At 40.7% G+C, this 16,684-nt stretch overlaps 1 protein-coding gene across 1 annotated transcript in view; it reads left to right on the top strand.

The window, feature by feature from the left end:
* Positions 1-16,684, top strand: part of LOC137262058 (sushi, von Willebrand factor type A, EGF and pentraxin domain-containing protein 1-like) — a 35,702-nt gene that overhangs the window by 6,347 nt on the left and 12,671 nt on the right. The window contains exons 3-13 of the mRNA XM_067799846.1: positions 3,823-3,969; positions 4,513-4,636; positions 5,588-5,709; positions 6,637-6,825; positions 7,112-7,294; positions 8,707-8,961; positions 10,177-10,377; positions 10,639-10,833; positions 13,899-14,071; positions 14,388-14,688; positions 16,255-16,416. Coding sequence (XP_067655947.1) covers positions 3,823-3,969; positions 4,513-4,636; positions 5,588-5,709; positions 6,637-6,825; positions 7,112-7,294; positions 8,707-8,961; positions 10,177-10,377; positions 10,639-10,833; positions 13,899-14,071; positions 14,388-14,688; positions 16,255-16,416 — 2,052 coding nt within the window. The remainder of the gene's footprint in view (positions 1-3,822; positions 3,970-4,512; positions 4,637-5,587; positions 5,710-6,636; positions 6,826-7,111; positions 7,295-8,706; positions 8,962-10,176; positions 10,378-10,638; positions 10,834-13,898; positions 14,072-14,387; positions 14,689-16,254; positions 16,417-16,684) is intronic.

The following is a 16,684-nucleotide window of genomic DNA, read 5'->3' as shown; positions in this document are numbered from 1 at the left end:
TGGGTTCGACTAGGCAGTGTTTCCTGGGAGAAGTCCCATTCGCTGTCTGGGCTGCGTGTAGAGGGGGCGAGTTCTCTGAGCTGATGATGAGCTTGACCAGCCTGACCAGCCAGGATCACCCGAACCCTCTCTGCTGCATTTTCATTCTAATCTGTAAATAATAATAATAATAATGGATAGCATTTACATAGCGCTAATCTACGAAAGGACTCTTTGCGCATTTCTCTCACAAAAAATGGATGGAAAAGTACACATTAAGTGAAAGCCTGTTTAAATACGAATGTTTTTAAACCAGTCCTGAATGAACTTAGAGAAGGGGAATTGCGCAGTTCATTTGGAAGAGCATTCCAGACTGAGGGCGCACTGTATTTGAAAGAGCGCTGTCCTGCTGACTTTAAGTTGTATTTTGGGACTTTTAACAGTTTCTCACTGGAAGAGCCTTGTATGTAGAAACTTATCTGGACAGATATGGCGGTAGTGAACCATCGAAATGGCGAAACACAAGTGTTGCAATCTTGTATTATTTACAATATTTCTTTTTTATTACTATTTGAAGTGTTGTGTTTTTTTTTTCAAAGATGTGTCCTGTCCTCCCGTACAGTGTAACTATACATTGTACCACATATGGCGATGTTTACCATACGTACACAAACCCCTCTGTGGTGTATCATGGGACCAGGTGTAACATCTCGTGTTCCACCAGCGGGGAGATAGCGGAAGTGACATGTCACCGAGGGAAGTGGACCGGCTTGCCTTGGGGATGTATGAGTGAGTACTTTCGTCCTCTGAATAAATGCAGAAATGTTTTAGTAGACTGCATCCATATTATGAAACTGCGCATGTAGATTACAATGATAGTAGTACTTCATTTTGGGGTCGGCATTTTGAAGTGATACACATTAAGTCGAGAAGTCATGGATGTCAAAGTGAAGACGCATGAGCAAGCGAGTTTAGCAATATTCCAGCTTTATTACGCCTGGGAACACCAGAAATGTAGCGTCAAGGAGTTATCGAATCTTTTTTTGTTGTTTCACGTATACTTGTACATCTGTCTGTGTCATTCACCTGGGCCCTTATTCTCCAAACGTTCGCAGCAATAAGAATTCGTAACCTTGATTGTAGCCAATGTCTTAAAAATGGGCTTATGAAGTTCGTAAGGTTACGAACGTTTCGAGAATAGCCTTGCCCTGTAAGAATATTCCCCGAAACGTGTTCCTCAAAATAGACAAAGTTGCCATTCATAAATGGCATATGATTGTCGCTGATAAGGTTGGGCAAGCCCTTAATACTCTCTAAATATCACACTTTCCAACCGAACGAGCTTACAAGAACGAATTTGCTTGCTACGCGCCTGATACCAACAAGATCTGTGTTTTTTGTGGGTTTACGTGTGTGACTGTTTTTTTCCCCTTTTTCTCCTTCTTGTATAGAATCAGATGTTTGAGTGGGTGAGTGACGGCTTCCACATCTACGTTGGAACGTCATTACCTGGTGCCATCATCATTTATATACATATCTGAAGGCAATGCTTATTTTGCTGTCTCAAAACAGCAACATTTTATGCCGCCATGTTTGATTCTAAAACGTCTGTTTCATGGTGTGTGTGTGTGTGTATGTGTGTGTGTGTGTGTGTGTGTGTGTGTTATACAAATGCATGCATAAAAATACACCCTCACGCTTTCAAGCGCGAAATAGAAATGTATCAGATGGCTTGAACGCAGCAGAATGAGTCAATTGGATTTTTGTTAGATGAATCACGTCTGCGATTTCTTAAATCTATCTGTGTTTAAACATCAGTAGATGTTCAATGCAACGTTAGACAGAATAAATACTTAATTCTAAAGCCATCAAATCAATTCGTTGAAAGGAAAATACTTGGGTTATTCGGATATTTAATGAAGGATGCGGCAAAAGATCGGTAATTCAAATTTCAAGCATTCTCTTTCAATATGTCATCAGACACATTCTGTGGTACATGGCGCAGACGTACTAGAATCCACCACGGTGGTATAAAATGTTGCTATTTTGAAAAAGCAAAGCATGCATTGCCCGCAGATACGAATATCGGACGAAAGGTAATAGTTTCTGAATGATATAATGTTTCATTTGTTATATTTAGTTTAATATTTGGTAAAATGGATATCAAGTGTGCGAAATCAATTATTCATTTGGGTTAAATCTTTCTTGATGTGAATGAGAGGGTGCCATCTGCTGATAAGTAAACAATACGTTTTGAAGTCCTTCGGCTGTCATTCCCAACAGCACAATTTCCGAGATGCTATCAGCAGTCGGCGCTCTGTAACAGCAACATGACCTTCAGTACACACTGGCATAACGACATGTGAAGATCCGGCTTTGAACTGACCTTCATTAACCCATGCTTGTCCTAAGAGGCAACTAACGGGATCTCGTGGTGAGGCTTTCTGACTTGGTGGACGTATTCCAATGCACATGCTGTTGATCACTGGCTTGTCTGATCAGACTACAGACCGTCGCCATATAGCTAGAATATTGTGGCGTAAAACTAAACTCACTGGCTTGACAGTTTTCCTGTGACCCGGAAACGAATTACCGGATATCCTGTCGTGTAACGAGATATGGTGTTTCGACTATGGTCATTGTGTCTGGTGAAGTGCCTCTACGGACAGCACTGACCGCCACTGACCACTTTGGATCAAGTTCGCAAACATGGGCCTTTGTGTATCGATACAGCATTGTGTGAGCTGCATAATGCATATCTTCGCAACGGAATGAATGAATGAGTTCATTAATGAAATGTTTTTCATTTCACAAATATTTTCAGGTTTAGGTTTATGTAGAGTTGGAGTGTTTCAGTTTTGTTTTACTCTTGCGTCTGTATCGCGATTTTGAACACAAAAGAAGTTCACATAATTTGACATAGATTCATATATTCCTTAAATGAAATGCCTTCTTGGTTGTCTGGTAATTACGTTCTAGGAACATTAAGCATGGGCATTATACCAATCACTTTTTCAACTGACTGATTATTCGTATACTTAAACTTAAGATCGATCAATACATGAGTTTAGTGTAAACAAAACATCATTGATTACATTATATCATCCAAGGGTAATATTGTTCAACTCTATATGTACAAGAGTTGAAATTCATATCACATCAATATTGCCCAGGACGAGTACCATGGTCCATTGGCAATACCCTGCTTTACGCATCAGATTTACACAATATATGTGTATATTTTCCATTTTGGGTATTAAGTAAATTCTTAAACTTCTGAATGTTTGGATTTAGATATATATATATTAAAACAACAAGCAAACAACCAACCATCCAGGCGTCAGGCAAATTTATGCGAAATTGAAATCCTACAGACTGTAAACATAGACCAATCTCAATATCGCGTATTATTAAGTCGGATCAATATGTCCCATCTCTCCAAACACTCAGGGTGGCCTTGTACACAGGGATCTTAGCGCTAAGATGACTGTTACTCCCATGCTTTAACAGGGACGTAAGATAAGCTTAACGCTAAGATTGTTTTGTACAACGGGACCCTGGGCAGTACATAGATTTCAAGTGAAGATGATTAAATATGTATTTATGGCATTTCGTTTAAAAATTTTAATCCAGTTGGGGATTTCTTGATGATGGCTTCCCAACGTCGGCCTCAGTGTGTGCAGTGACGAATATTCATTCAGATTTCAGCAATGTCGGATTTATATATTAATCGTATTTGTTGTCATTTGTTATTGCATATTATTTGCATGTGCTTTGCTGCTGAGAAACTTTTGCTACGACCTTTTCATCGCTTTTTGATAGATTGTCAAGTCAATATTCCAGGTGAAGACTTCCTGTATGAGGACACTAAGGTCCACTCTCGGCCCAAGCGGTCAGATGAAGAGGAGCTGATGGCACTGATGTCCAAGATGGGCGGGGATATGTCACAGCTTCAGTCCCTCTTCCAGGGAAGAACAGCGCCAGCTCAAGGCAAGTACACATACTACTACTAACTACTACTACGACGACGACTACTACTACGACGACGACGACAACAACAACAACTACTACTACTACTACTACTACTACTACTACTGCTGCTGCTGCTTCTTCTACTACTAACCACTACTACTAACTACTACTAACTACTACGACTACCACGACTACCGGTTCTACTACTATTTCTGCTACTACAACTACGACTACTACTGCTACTACTACCGGTCCTACTTCTACTACTACTGCTGCCACTACTACTACTACTACTATTACAGCTACTACAATTCGTCTTCTACTATTACTATTTTCATCATGAACAACAACAACGCCACCACGACTACGACCACAACTACTTAAGCTTCTACCTCTTTGATTTATTGCTTCCATTATAAGAGTATAACACCAGCAACTATTTTTACAAGCTTTACCGCAGTTGTTAGTGCTGTTGCTGTTGCTGCTATCATTCCCATCACACCACCACCACAATCATATACCTCGTCATCGTTGCTGTTTAGAATTATGTTTCGGTTGCAGACATGAACGGCCCCATCCTGACCTGCCCACCGCCCATTCACCAATACGCTGATATCATCCAGGTAACGACACAGGTAGAGTGGGAGGAGCCGATGAGTTATGACGAAGAAGATGGCCAGATAAAGTAGGTTCCTTAATATTTCATCGCGGTTCTGCGACAGCAGTTTAAACCATAGCATGTTAAGTAGCCTTAAGGGTAGAAAGCATGTTCATTGAGAAATACGTGCGTCATAAAACAGGTTTATAATTCACGCTAAAATATATGATTACTGGAACGAGCGTTTTCTATATTAAGTTTCAATAAATAATGCTTTGCGACGACAAACTTGACCTTTCGATCTAAATTCTAAATAAGGTCTGCGTCTGAACTCAAACCATCTAGAGCAAGCACAATATTGAAATAACAGTTTAAGAGTACGACACGGTTTTACAGACATGCGGGTATAACAAGTATTCAAACGACACCCGCTGTAATATCGTGTGTCCATGTTTCGGGATAATGAGTGAAAAATATACCAAACTTTGTTATAAAGTCACGTTCTTGATAACGAATAATTTTATATCTCCATACACTACAATTTCTTTCCCGGTATACTTCACTCCCATTTTGGAGACAATGTCATGAAGGAAAATATAGACAGACACAAAATATAGCGAATTATCAGTTTGTGTTGCATATTTCCAACCTTGCTATTGTGGATGGACAAAGGAGTGAGTGCTGTCTTACGCCGAGGGTAATATTATCAGTATTATATTGTACATAAACAAGTCTGGGAAAGTAAACCAATGGTTGATAGAGTGAACACCAGGCTTTGACGGAAATGGGGTTATTGTGACAAGGGCTCAAGTGCTTGAACTGTTTGCTCGTCAACCGATGGTCCGTGTTGTATTTCCCATGTACGAGTCCATTTTCTTGAGTCAGTTGCTGGAATAGTCTTAAAAGCAGCATAAGACGCTATTCACTCTTCTTTTCCGATCATGGAGAATCTATGGGGATATGCGGGTGTTTAACAGCATAACTCTTTCAGTGATTTGGACCTTAGAGCACCATACTTCACATTGTTTCTTACCACAGGCCTAGGAGGTATGGCCCAGGACCCAAATATACATTCGGTGAGGGTGTGAAGACTGTACTGTATCTTTCCCGAGACAAATCAGGCAATTTGGGAAAATGTGAGCTCAATGTTACCGTTGAAGGTATGTTATTGTGGATCATTGTTTGATTGATGTTAAATGACATTGTGAATGATCTCTGAAACAAATAGAGCAGTGTTATTATTGGCAACGTTTGTCTAAGAACGTCAGTCAACTACATTCCCATGACTTAACAGACGACCCACGTGGTGGCACCTCACGACTTGTAGGGAGTCCCAGGGATCTAATCTAACCCATACCTTTCGCTTTGTTGAACTCCGACATAAATGCCCCGTGATGATCCGGGTTAGAACTGGTCTTCAGTAACCAATGCTTGTCATAAAAAGCAACTAACGGGATTGGGTTGTCAAGTTCGCTGATTTTGTTGACACACATTATATTTTATCCCAGTTGCGAAGATCGATGTTCATGCTTTTGATCACTGGATTTATCTGGTCCAGACCAGACTATTTATAGACTGCCGACATATAGCTGGGATATTGCTGAGTGTCTTAAACAGCATGCAACTAACCAACTGATATAACTGCTCTCTCTCTCATTTCACATACCACGAAAGGTGACAGTATATCACGTTCACCTTAGTCATTTTGAGTGCAAATCTCTTATATCATTGTATACACGCTGTCAAGTCAGGGTGACCCGCAATCATCCAAGTCAAACATTTGACCTAATCAGTTTTCGTGATGCCAGAAAGTGAAGCCATTCGCTGAATACCCTTTCGTATATTACGACAACCGTGACAGTCTACTTCGTGTTCGACCTGCAGTTAAACTGATTCATTTAGAAGTCAAAGGTAGTCATCGAGCGATACTGTCATTCGATGCTCAATCCCAACAAGACTGGTCGTATTTTCTCAACACTAAACTTTGTAATTTTACACAGTGACGTCACTGGGTCACGTGTTAGTTTGGCGCCGTAACCCATTTGTCTATCGATCAAGAGTTTACACTAATACTAATTTCCTTCCAGTCGTACGATGTAAAAAGGAAGCGAAGATGGATTTCCCTAACGGTCATTACTCCTGCCACCCGAACAGTGACTTCGTGTACGGGTCGACCTGTGAGTACGGATGTTATGAAGGATACGAACTTGTCGGTGAGAAGAAAGTCACTTGTGAGAAGAGTGGCAAATGGTCGCACGCCATTCCAAAGTGTAAACGTAAGTTTATACCACTTGTTGATCCAAACGGGACAGGGTCCGAGGGAGACTGTGCCGCAATCCCTGAACCATATTATCGTCTCTACTGACTTGTCCTTTCTGTAATGCTAAACCCTTAAGCAAAAGATTTTACGAGGTCCAGAATCTACCAACACACTGGGGCTCCTTCAAAAGAGACTTATAGATTTGGTACTATCAAAATAATATATATTCAGGGACTAAGGATTGTTCGACCTAGAAGAGTGTATGAGTGTATAGATATTTAGATATATAAGTTTCTTTTCAGTTCTGACTTGCCCTTTGTTGAAACCATTCGCGGTCGGCACCTTCACGTGCACAGACAGCAACAACTTTAGAAGCATCTGCTCCTACACGTGCAAGAAGGGCTACGTCATCAAAACAGGCATGTCGCGCATCAGGGTCTGCATGGCGGATCGGTCATGGAGAGGAGAGGAACCTCTTTGTGATGGTGAGTCTACCGTTTCTTGTCATTTAGTTTTCAAATTAACTTTAAAACTGGATTTGAATACAAAATTTACAAACAAACAAAATTTCCAGGCTAAGCGCAGCTACCGAAACACTCAAAAACATTATGTTATGGTCGTATCAAAAAGATCACCATTGAATACCCGTTTGTGTTTCACTCACTTAAGCTCTGAGTGAGTGAGTATAGTTTTACGTCGCTTTCAACAATATTCCAGCAATGTCACGACAAGGGACACCAGAAATGGGTATCACACATTGTACCCAGGTGGGAATCGAACACAGGTTTTCAGCGTGAGGGACGGACCCTATAACCTGTAGGCCATCCCACGTAGACCGTTCATATAACTACTGGCCGAAAACATGACCGTCCTGAAATATAGACAGACGTCTTACGACTTAGAGACATGGAAGTCATGTTCCAACGCGACCATGGGACACTGCGATTGGCTGGCCGGGTGTGTATAGTGCTGCACTCAGCACATCTTCCTGCAGTCGGTATTGGGATACGATGACATGTGCCAACCAAGTCAGCGAGCCGGACCACCCGATCCCGTTAGTCGCCTTTTACAACATGCAGGGGTTACTGAATACCAACACTAACCCGGATCTACGCGAATTGTCACGACGTGTGTAGCGGCTGACAGTCAAGTGGGAGTTGGAATGATTTTATGAACGCTACAAAATAGACATTAGGAGCGGACACATCATCGGAAAACAAACTGTATCTATTAGACTATTACTGTCAGTACATTTTCTAACGTAGTATCAGATCCCGTATATTCGGTTTCGAGAACCATATACCTGGTTGAAATAATGTAAATCTTCAGGAAATCATGGTGCTGGACTTAAATCAAATGTTTCATGTAACATCATTTGTATCGAAAGCCCTAGACTAACAGCTAGTCTCTGAAATAAACATATTTTACTGAAAAAACGTTCATAGTGAAAAAAAAAGTAATATAATGAAATGGAGCCCTGAGACTTTCTTCATTTTCAGAAGCTAAGGAAATCTAGACTTGCCACATTTTCTAGACTTGCATGGGCTTTCTTGGATATATATACTTCAGGGTCTGTACAACAGACTACGATAGCCCGTTCTTCATGCTGCGGTAGTGATTGTGGGTTCTTTAACGATGCTGTTGTTGTTACCGTTTGTATTGTATATTGTTATTGTGATTACTGTTTTAAATTGCTACGTAATGCTTTTGTTCGTAACAATATTACAGTAAACTACTTTTTATAATGAACGCATTTGTGACGAAGAGTATTCTAGTAAAGGCCACTTTACAATTCTTTATAACGAACTAAAATTAGAGGTCCATTTGAGTTTGTTATAGCCCAGCTTTACAGTATAAGTGCACCTACTGTCATTAGTCTTATAACCATTATTTCAAGACAAAGAACCTCCAAGGTTTACCAGTTGTCCAGGAAGCGTTACGGCTGCAACAGACCGTGGTTCTACGTCCGCCATGGTTGCGTGGGACGTGCCCAAGGTTCGTGACAACAGTGAGGAGGACATCAAGCCAGAACTTCACAGTCAGATCAAGAACAACGAAATGGCAAAGATAGGAGTGTATGACGTCAAATACGAAGCTCAAGACGCAGCCGGCAACAAAGCAAGGCCATGTAGATTTAAAGTGATTGTGAAAGGTGTGCTGATTTAGTAAAACTTGTGTATAATACCATGTCAGAGTGTTATCATAGTGTTATCAGAGTGATAACGTCTTCCTGGAATACATCTAAATCTAGGGGTAGATATTGCAGAGAATTTTCATATTGGCATATATTGCGATTCGAAAGCATTTACTGCGATTTGTATTGCAGAACACTATAATAAAAACTACTTATAATCGAGTTGATGCTTGATTTATACCAGCAAAAATCATCATGCTTGATTAAGCTTTAAAAAAATCTTTTAATCATGACAAAATGAAAATGTAAATAATCTTTGGCACAAATGACACAAGGAAATATTTTAAGATTTTCCAGTGTTTCAAAGTTTCTCGAATGTACGTCAAAATACCAGTTTTCGATCAGCGTATCGCATTACTTATCGTTTTCATGTCTGAACCGGTATATACCGTGTTAGCCGTATCTAAATCCCATTCATTCGTTTGTTCAACCATTCATTACCCAACGCTGGTCAGTCGGTCAGTTACTGAGGGGACGGGGAGGGATAGAAGGCTTTGTAACTGTCCCGTTCAACCTTCCTCTGATATTGTATTGCTTCGTTACAGCAAGATCTAAAACACGGCGTCGTCCTTGTCTGTTTTATACACACGGGTCAGAATAATTGTTTGGACAATAATTTTTATCATGAAAATCTAGACCTTCGCAATCCTACATTGTTTCATATGTTACGCTAGACATATGTTTCAAATTTGAAACACTCATTACAAAAATTCACTTTACGAGTGTAGCGGTACAATTTTCTACGATTTTGTGTTTAACAAGACTACATTAATGTGTACTGATGATCAGATAAACGTGAAGTTCTACACGTGGCGATTCCACAGTTCTAAGCGGTGTTAACCTTTAGACGTTTTCCTAACCGCCCATTGCAACCATGTCGGATACATTACTCTTTAATGATACAATTTCAACAATGCAGTCATTTACATTCCATCTTCTAGAAACATGAATTATATATACAAGCGGTTTAGTTTTTATCAGTAGAATTTTTAACAATTAGAAATCTCCGTTGACATTACTCTTAGAGCTATGTTTTGCAACTGCAACAGGGGTTTTGAAATAGCACTAGAAATATTATACATGTTTATTAAAAGTTAAAATATCGGAAAAAGAAGACCACAATATTTGTTTTTCAGAAAAAAATAATAAACTTGTCAAAAAATTATGTTTCAGATCTGAAATGCCCAGTCCAGTATGCCCTACCCTACATGAAAGTATCCTGTGAGTCGGGCACGGGGGTCGGGTCTAAGTGCACCTTCAGTTGCCAGGCCGGGTGGATCCTGAACGGGACAGAGAGCACCCAATGTCAGGCATCCAAGACAGTGCCACCCTTCGCTACTTGGGACTGGTCAGCTGGTCGGCCCATATGCACTGGTAGGGGGTTGTCTAGTTGTGGAGCGTGGGTTTCATGATGCCTTGTTTTGACCATTTGCGCGTGTTCTCGCTTGGAAATAAACGTCTCTATTCTAATTAGTTTATTTTGCATCTTATCGCTGACCAACTTGCCATGATATATCTATGCACATTTTACACGAAGATATTTCAGTACCATTTGTATGAGATCGGACTACATTTTCGATGATAGAAATTTGGACCGGCATTATCGATCATCTTGAAAGTTTTGACCTATTTCAGCTGTAGACCCATGCCGTAAGCCTGAACCTCCGGTCAACGGTGCCTTGGCCTGCGACTTGTGGGAGAATGGACGGTTTTGTCAGATGCAGTGTATGAAGGGAACAGACATACCGCCCAGTTTCACAGCATGGAAACTGTTCGTTTGTTCCGAATCCGGAAAATGGAACTTTAAAGGGGCCCTCCCAGCTTGCGAGAGTGAGTTGACAAACATAAAAAAATCTCATTGTGTCAGTGTTTTCAAACCTCTGTACGATGGCATATCATTAAGAGTGTTTGTGTATAGGTAAGTATTACTCTGATGCAAAGGTATGGAATAGGGTGATTTAATCTTAAACGTTTGACTGATTATAGGTACATTATAGGACAATACGTTTTCAAAAAATTTTGGAGAACTCATCATCTGATGGTCATGCTGAGACTTCTACTGGACTAAACCCACCGAATGTATCGTGATGAAGTGAAACACCTTTGGCACTGTATTTGTCGTATTCCCATGATGGGTCTAACTTGAAAACAACCTGCTAAGGAAAGAGGTGACGAGAAAGGTGGTACTAATTGCCAACAATGGTCAAGCATTCCAACAAGTTTCCAAAACAGGCAGAGTATTCATGGTAACAATGATCTCGACACAACTGCTTATCTTCATGTAACTTACAATAAAGTGTGAGATGAGAGGTAAGAGTTAACGCCCATAATATACCCATCACAAAGAATACATGGGATTCTCCAACTCCCTGGGTCAGAAAAACCTATACGGTTGTGTTGTATCTGTCTAGCCTAAGTCCTATATTGCTTCAGATATTCATTCATGACAACTTGCAGTTTACTCAGTCTTCGTGTAGTCAAGATGGCTGTCCGTCCTCCCGCGGCCACGCTCTCTGTCGGACTAGAGGTCCACGCACGTGATGCGCTTTAATGAATTCCAGTAAATATCACTTCCACTGAACACATAAAAGACCTGTAGGTTATGTGACTTTCCGAGAATGAACCATCTCATAAATCTTGAAAACAGTTCACATCAGTAAGGTATAAATACATTTGAATGACAATTACTAAAGTTATTGTAACGTACAGTGTATTCTAACATGATTTCAATGATGAAATTCTTAACATAGAAAATATGATTTAGATGCCGAAACTCACACGATTTGCACAATTGTTTATTGATAATCATGGTATATAATATATACCTTTAAAGTATTTAATAACGGAAAAGCATATGTGAGGTAATCCTTCGTTCTTTGGGGAAACTATTATAATTTGTACAATACAGTTAGGGTCATATTTATATCTAAATTTGAACTACTTTGCAATTTTTCATACTGATTGCAGACGGGATAACAAATAATTTGAGAATGGAGTAGCATTCGAAAGAATTTTGCTGGAAAAAACTTATCTAGTGTTTCTACTATTATGGCTTTTTCCGACATGTTATGTAAGCATTCCAACGACCTGTCCTCGTTGTTTTGTAGGTATTGTAAGTGTTATAAAACACAGCACAAATCCCTTTTTACGTAACAAATATTCATAAATTTTATCATTTGTCATGATTTTAACGTTTGTACGCTGTGGACGTAAAGCCAGAACAAATGCCAATGATAATGATACAGAAGTGGTGCATGAGTACACGCTCGAACTGGAGGACAGGCTGAACCTTTCCTGCCGTCATATAAGTATTCTGATATGAGTAGAATAAGTAGAAGTAGAGGTGGTGACGGGGCAGTGGGGTAGGTCATGAAACCCGGGTTCGATTCCCAGAAGGGTACAATGTGTGAAGCCCGATTCTGGTTCCCCTGCGTGATATCGGTGGAATATTACTGAAAGCGGATGAAAAAAATATACTCACTCACTCACAAAGAGGCGTACAACACATTCACGCATTCAGTGACTCGTTGAAACCTGAGTGAGCGAGATTAGTTTTACGCCGCACTCAGCAATATTACAGCTACCTGTGAATAATCGAGTCTGGACCAGACGATCCAGTGATCAACTCTATGAGCTACGCGTTTGGGCTCACTGAATACGTCACTCGAGAGAATTCATCACTGCAAATTTTATCCAACACTCTTATAACAATGTTCTACGATTAAGAAAGACTGCGTGTCGATTTATATTCCTTTTTCTTAAAAGCATTCGCTCGTCCCAGCGCAGGCCTGGGTTTGATTCCCACAGGTACACGGAAAGTCCATCTCTGTGGTTATACTGATGGAAGAATTTCAGTTGCAATCAAAATTGTCAAAATTTTATATGGACATGACAAAAGTATCCCTATTGTTAGGAACTAAACATCTAGTTTATTCAGTTAAATGCTGCGATGCAAATGACAAAATGGTGTTTCGCCGTCTAATAGTTTATCTGCCCTGTCAACAAAGAAATGAACGAAATATGAGAGCAAGTTTGACATTTATCTCCAAAATCGTCCATAGATTTCTGGCGGAAAACTGAATGTTCATATTTTATTTACATACACTAGCTAGCACACACTTATGTGCCTGAAGTGGAGTTTCAGCACGAGTCGGACATTAATTTTTGAAACAATCAACAACAAGCCATCGGATTGTAAAGAGCAAGAGCATAAGTGCATAACTGTCATAAACTGTGACGCGAAAATGTCACGATTCAGTCACTATAGAGAGTTTGCATGCACTGTTTCATGTGAACACGATCACGTCTGACTCTAGAAACTTCAATTCCCAGTCACGATCCATGAAGCGTTCGTGCAGAACAGTCATACATGTGCATATTTTCGGTTTGTTCATGAATTATGCAATTTTGAATGGAATAATAAATATTTACATGGAGACGAAAACAACCAGAAAGAGATGTTTGGGATATTCGTTTTGTTACAAAACCATATTCTTGGACAGGCAGAACCTTCATGACTGTCTTAACCTCTCAGTGCGCTGGTGCATTACAGAAAAGCTGATTATCCTGTTCCTAACGGATTTTGAGACCTCTAGCATGTACTGACTTCGCCCCACGATTACTTGTTTTACTCACGTTTTTGATTAATCTCAACTTGAAATGTATTCGCAGAGGCAGGAGCTGACCTAAGAACGAATGTCCATTAGCGAAGGTATATATTACGGCGATACTGAGTGAGTGAGTCACCGATTTCCTCTTGCGTAGATCGATGCTCATGCTGTTGATCACTGGATGGTCTGATGTAGACTAGATTATGTATAGATAGCCGCCATATAGCTGGAATAGTCCGGCGTTAAACAAAAAACCAATCACACCTTATTATGTGTCATTCGTAGAATCTAATCGTGCGAAAAAGACGGTGATGTCGGTGTCCATGCACTACTACGACGGAAAGTGCCCTGACCCCGAGGTCAAGAAACAGATCCGAAAGAACTTCATCGCCGCCTTGAAGGACACGCCCTTCGCGGAGACCTGGAAGAAGACCGACAGCAAACCCGAGAATGTGCGAGTATGTGGCTGCTGAATTCAACAAATTCAGCCAAGTGTTCATCGTTTGATAGTTGCTGAACCCAGCAATACCCATACTATACGACGACAGCGTCAAAATCCAGGGTGCCGTGGTACAAAGTGATCTCTGCGCTAAGGCGATCATAACCCCTATACCTTAACATTGACTTACGACAGGCGTAGCGCTAAGGTTGCATTGCACACCGGTACCCAGACCGTTATTTACACAAAGGCCGCTGTCATATAGTTACAGTCATATAGTACAGCTGAGTGTGGGTTCAAGCAACAAGCATGTTAACACCGCTGTCTACTTTCAGGTGATCTGTGGCGCAATACGAATGAAACGAAGTGTAGACGGAAAGAAGAAGTTCAAAATACAAATGAAGGTTGACGTCGAAACCTACCTAGACAGCTCCATGGGTATCCAAGAGTCGATGAAACAGGTGAAGGCCAACGCAATGAACATCTTGACCTTAATGAAGGAAGACGTAAAGGGAGATAAATCTAAACTACTTCCGTCAAGCCTTGTTCCTAGCAGGAAGGTGGAGGTCGAAAGCGATGGCGTCCAGCTTCATTGTCCTTCAGGACAGTTCCCCTCATACAGAACGTATGGCTGTGGTAAGCTGTTAATCAAAGCATGTAATTCCCTTCTATATCACTATCTATGTGGAGTGGCCAAAGAGGCGAAGACGGTACAATTCATTGTTCACAATGTTACATTTGTGTTTGGCCTTGCTTTCGAATTCATCGACCCCAGATTGTGTTTGTAGATTTGGCAGCACCAAAATGATGCCACTGAACCAAAATGGCACTCAAAAGACCAGCATGAAAGGTTTCCCTTTCTCATCAAATTGATTTAACAGAAAACCAATTAGACCAAATACACTCACTCGTTCGAGTTGGTTTATGCCACTACTGTTGCTTGGCAGAGTAGTGTCACTTAGCTGGTGTCCGCTCTCGCCACATGTCTGGTATGCCAGGACAGTTTCTGGCCTTGTAGGTTTCGCTGTAACACTGCCAACACTACATCCACCGAATGTTGTGAAATATGCTACGATCTGTACAGATAGCTATGAAAGACATGTTGATGATTGATCATCCTTGAGATCTCCAGGTTCCGCATTCCTACAATAGCCAATCCGCTAAGCCGCCGTTACAACCGAACTTGCAAGTGTTAAGAAAGATAGTGGTCGCAGCTGCGAAGGTTTCTTCTCAGTGCGATCCAGATTTGGGGGAAACCAAGTAGCAAATTGACAGGTCCGAAACTTAAAAAGACATGTGCAAGAATTCCTTCTACCTCTTTCAGAGTATATCTGCATCATTTATGTTGCCAAGTTTAATCGGTTAGACAATTTAGAAGCGAAAGTGAGCTGTGATTGGTTCAACTTCCCACAGTAGACACCTGACTGGATAAAAAGCCAGGCAAGGGAGGTCATGAGATCATCGGACCGAGCCATTGATGCCTCCAGGCTGTAGTGGAGAATTATCAGAGAGAATTATCATTACGTGAACCCTGTGTTTGCACATGACATCTTGATTTTATGCCAAATCGCCTGTTTTCTGTTTACAAACTAACATTTTGATATTGAAGTAATTGGCCCAAATCAAGTACATGATGAAAAGAATGTAAGTGCATCACGGAAATAGATACTGTCTTCCCCTGTACACGCTTCATTTTTGTACCACTATCTGAGAGAATATCGTGGTCTTGTAGCAGCCTATATATGAGGTACAGATGGTAGCTTCGACATGTCGTATGCAGAAATCTCTTTGAACTCATTGTTATATACAGGCAGTGTGCGAAATACCCACTGGCTCGCTGGCTCGCTGGCCCGTGGCTAGTGAGAATCCAGTCGGGCCAGTAAATATCCACAGTCACTGGCCTGACTGGCTAGTGAATTTTCATGGGGTCATTTGTTACACTTTTAGATCATGCAAGATTTCGTCCTGATAAATAATGGCATAATTTTACCTTTTTGTTCATTTCTTTTTGGTTTCCACATTCAAATTTGGGTTTGAGAAATATTTTGTGTGCTCGTGACTTTCAGGCATAGCGAAATGTGGATGTTATTTCGCACACAGTATACGGCGATATGGAATCTGTACGTACTTGTACACGGAAATTTATGAGGGATGGTAAACATCTTCATCTATACATGTGTGACCCTTTATCTATACTTCCAGTGGGGTGTACACAAGGCACCTTCTTCAACACAGACACCAGGAAATGCGAGGAGTGTCCGCGAGGACAGTTCCAGACCCAGTCAGGACAGAACGAGTGCGTTCGCTGTCCCGTTGGCATGACAACCACGTTGACTGGAGCTACGTCTCCCGAACAGTGCAGACGTATGTTCTTGCTCTGTCTCTATTGGTTATATAGCAATATATCAATTTGGAACAAATTAATTTGAAACCAAGGTAAAGGCATATTTTTAGTTATTATTTACTAAAATATATTTTCGCCATACCTGATATTATGGTAGACATTATTTGATATTGCAGAAGTTTCGTAACATTGCACAAATTACTGCTAATTCTTTAGACACTGCTAATTTCGAGTTTTGCACGTTACTGCAAATGCACGATAAACAGCGATTATATCATAATGCATATC

Source organism: Haliotis asinina, chromosome 14, assembly GCF_037392515.1.
Source record: "Haliotis asinina isolate JCU_RB_2024 chromosome 14, JCU_Hal_asi_v2, whole genome shotgun sequence".
Lineage (NCBI taxonomy): Eukaryota > Metazoa > Mollusca > Gastropoda > Lepetellida > Haliotidae > Haliotis > Haliotis asinina.
Note: the sequence above shows the minus strand (reverse complement) of the source record. Positions and strands in the feature narration are given on the sequence as shown.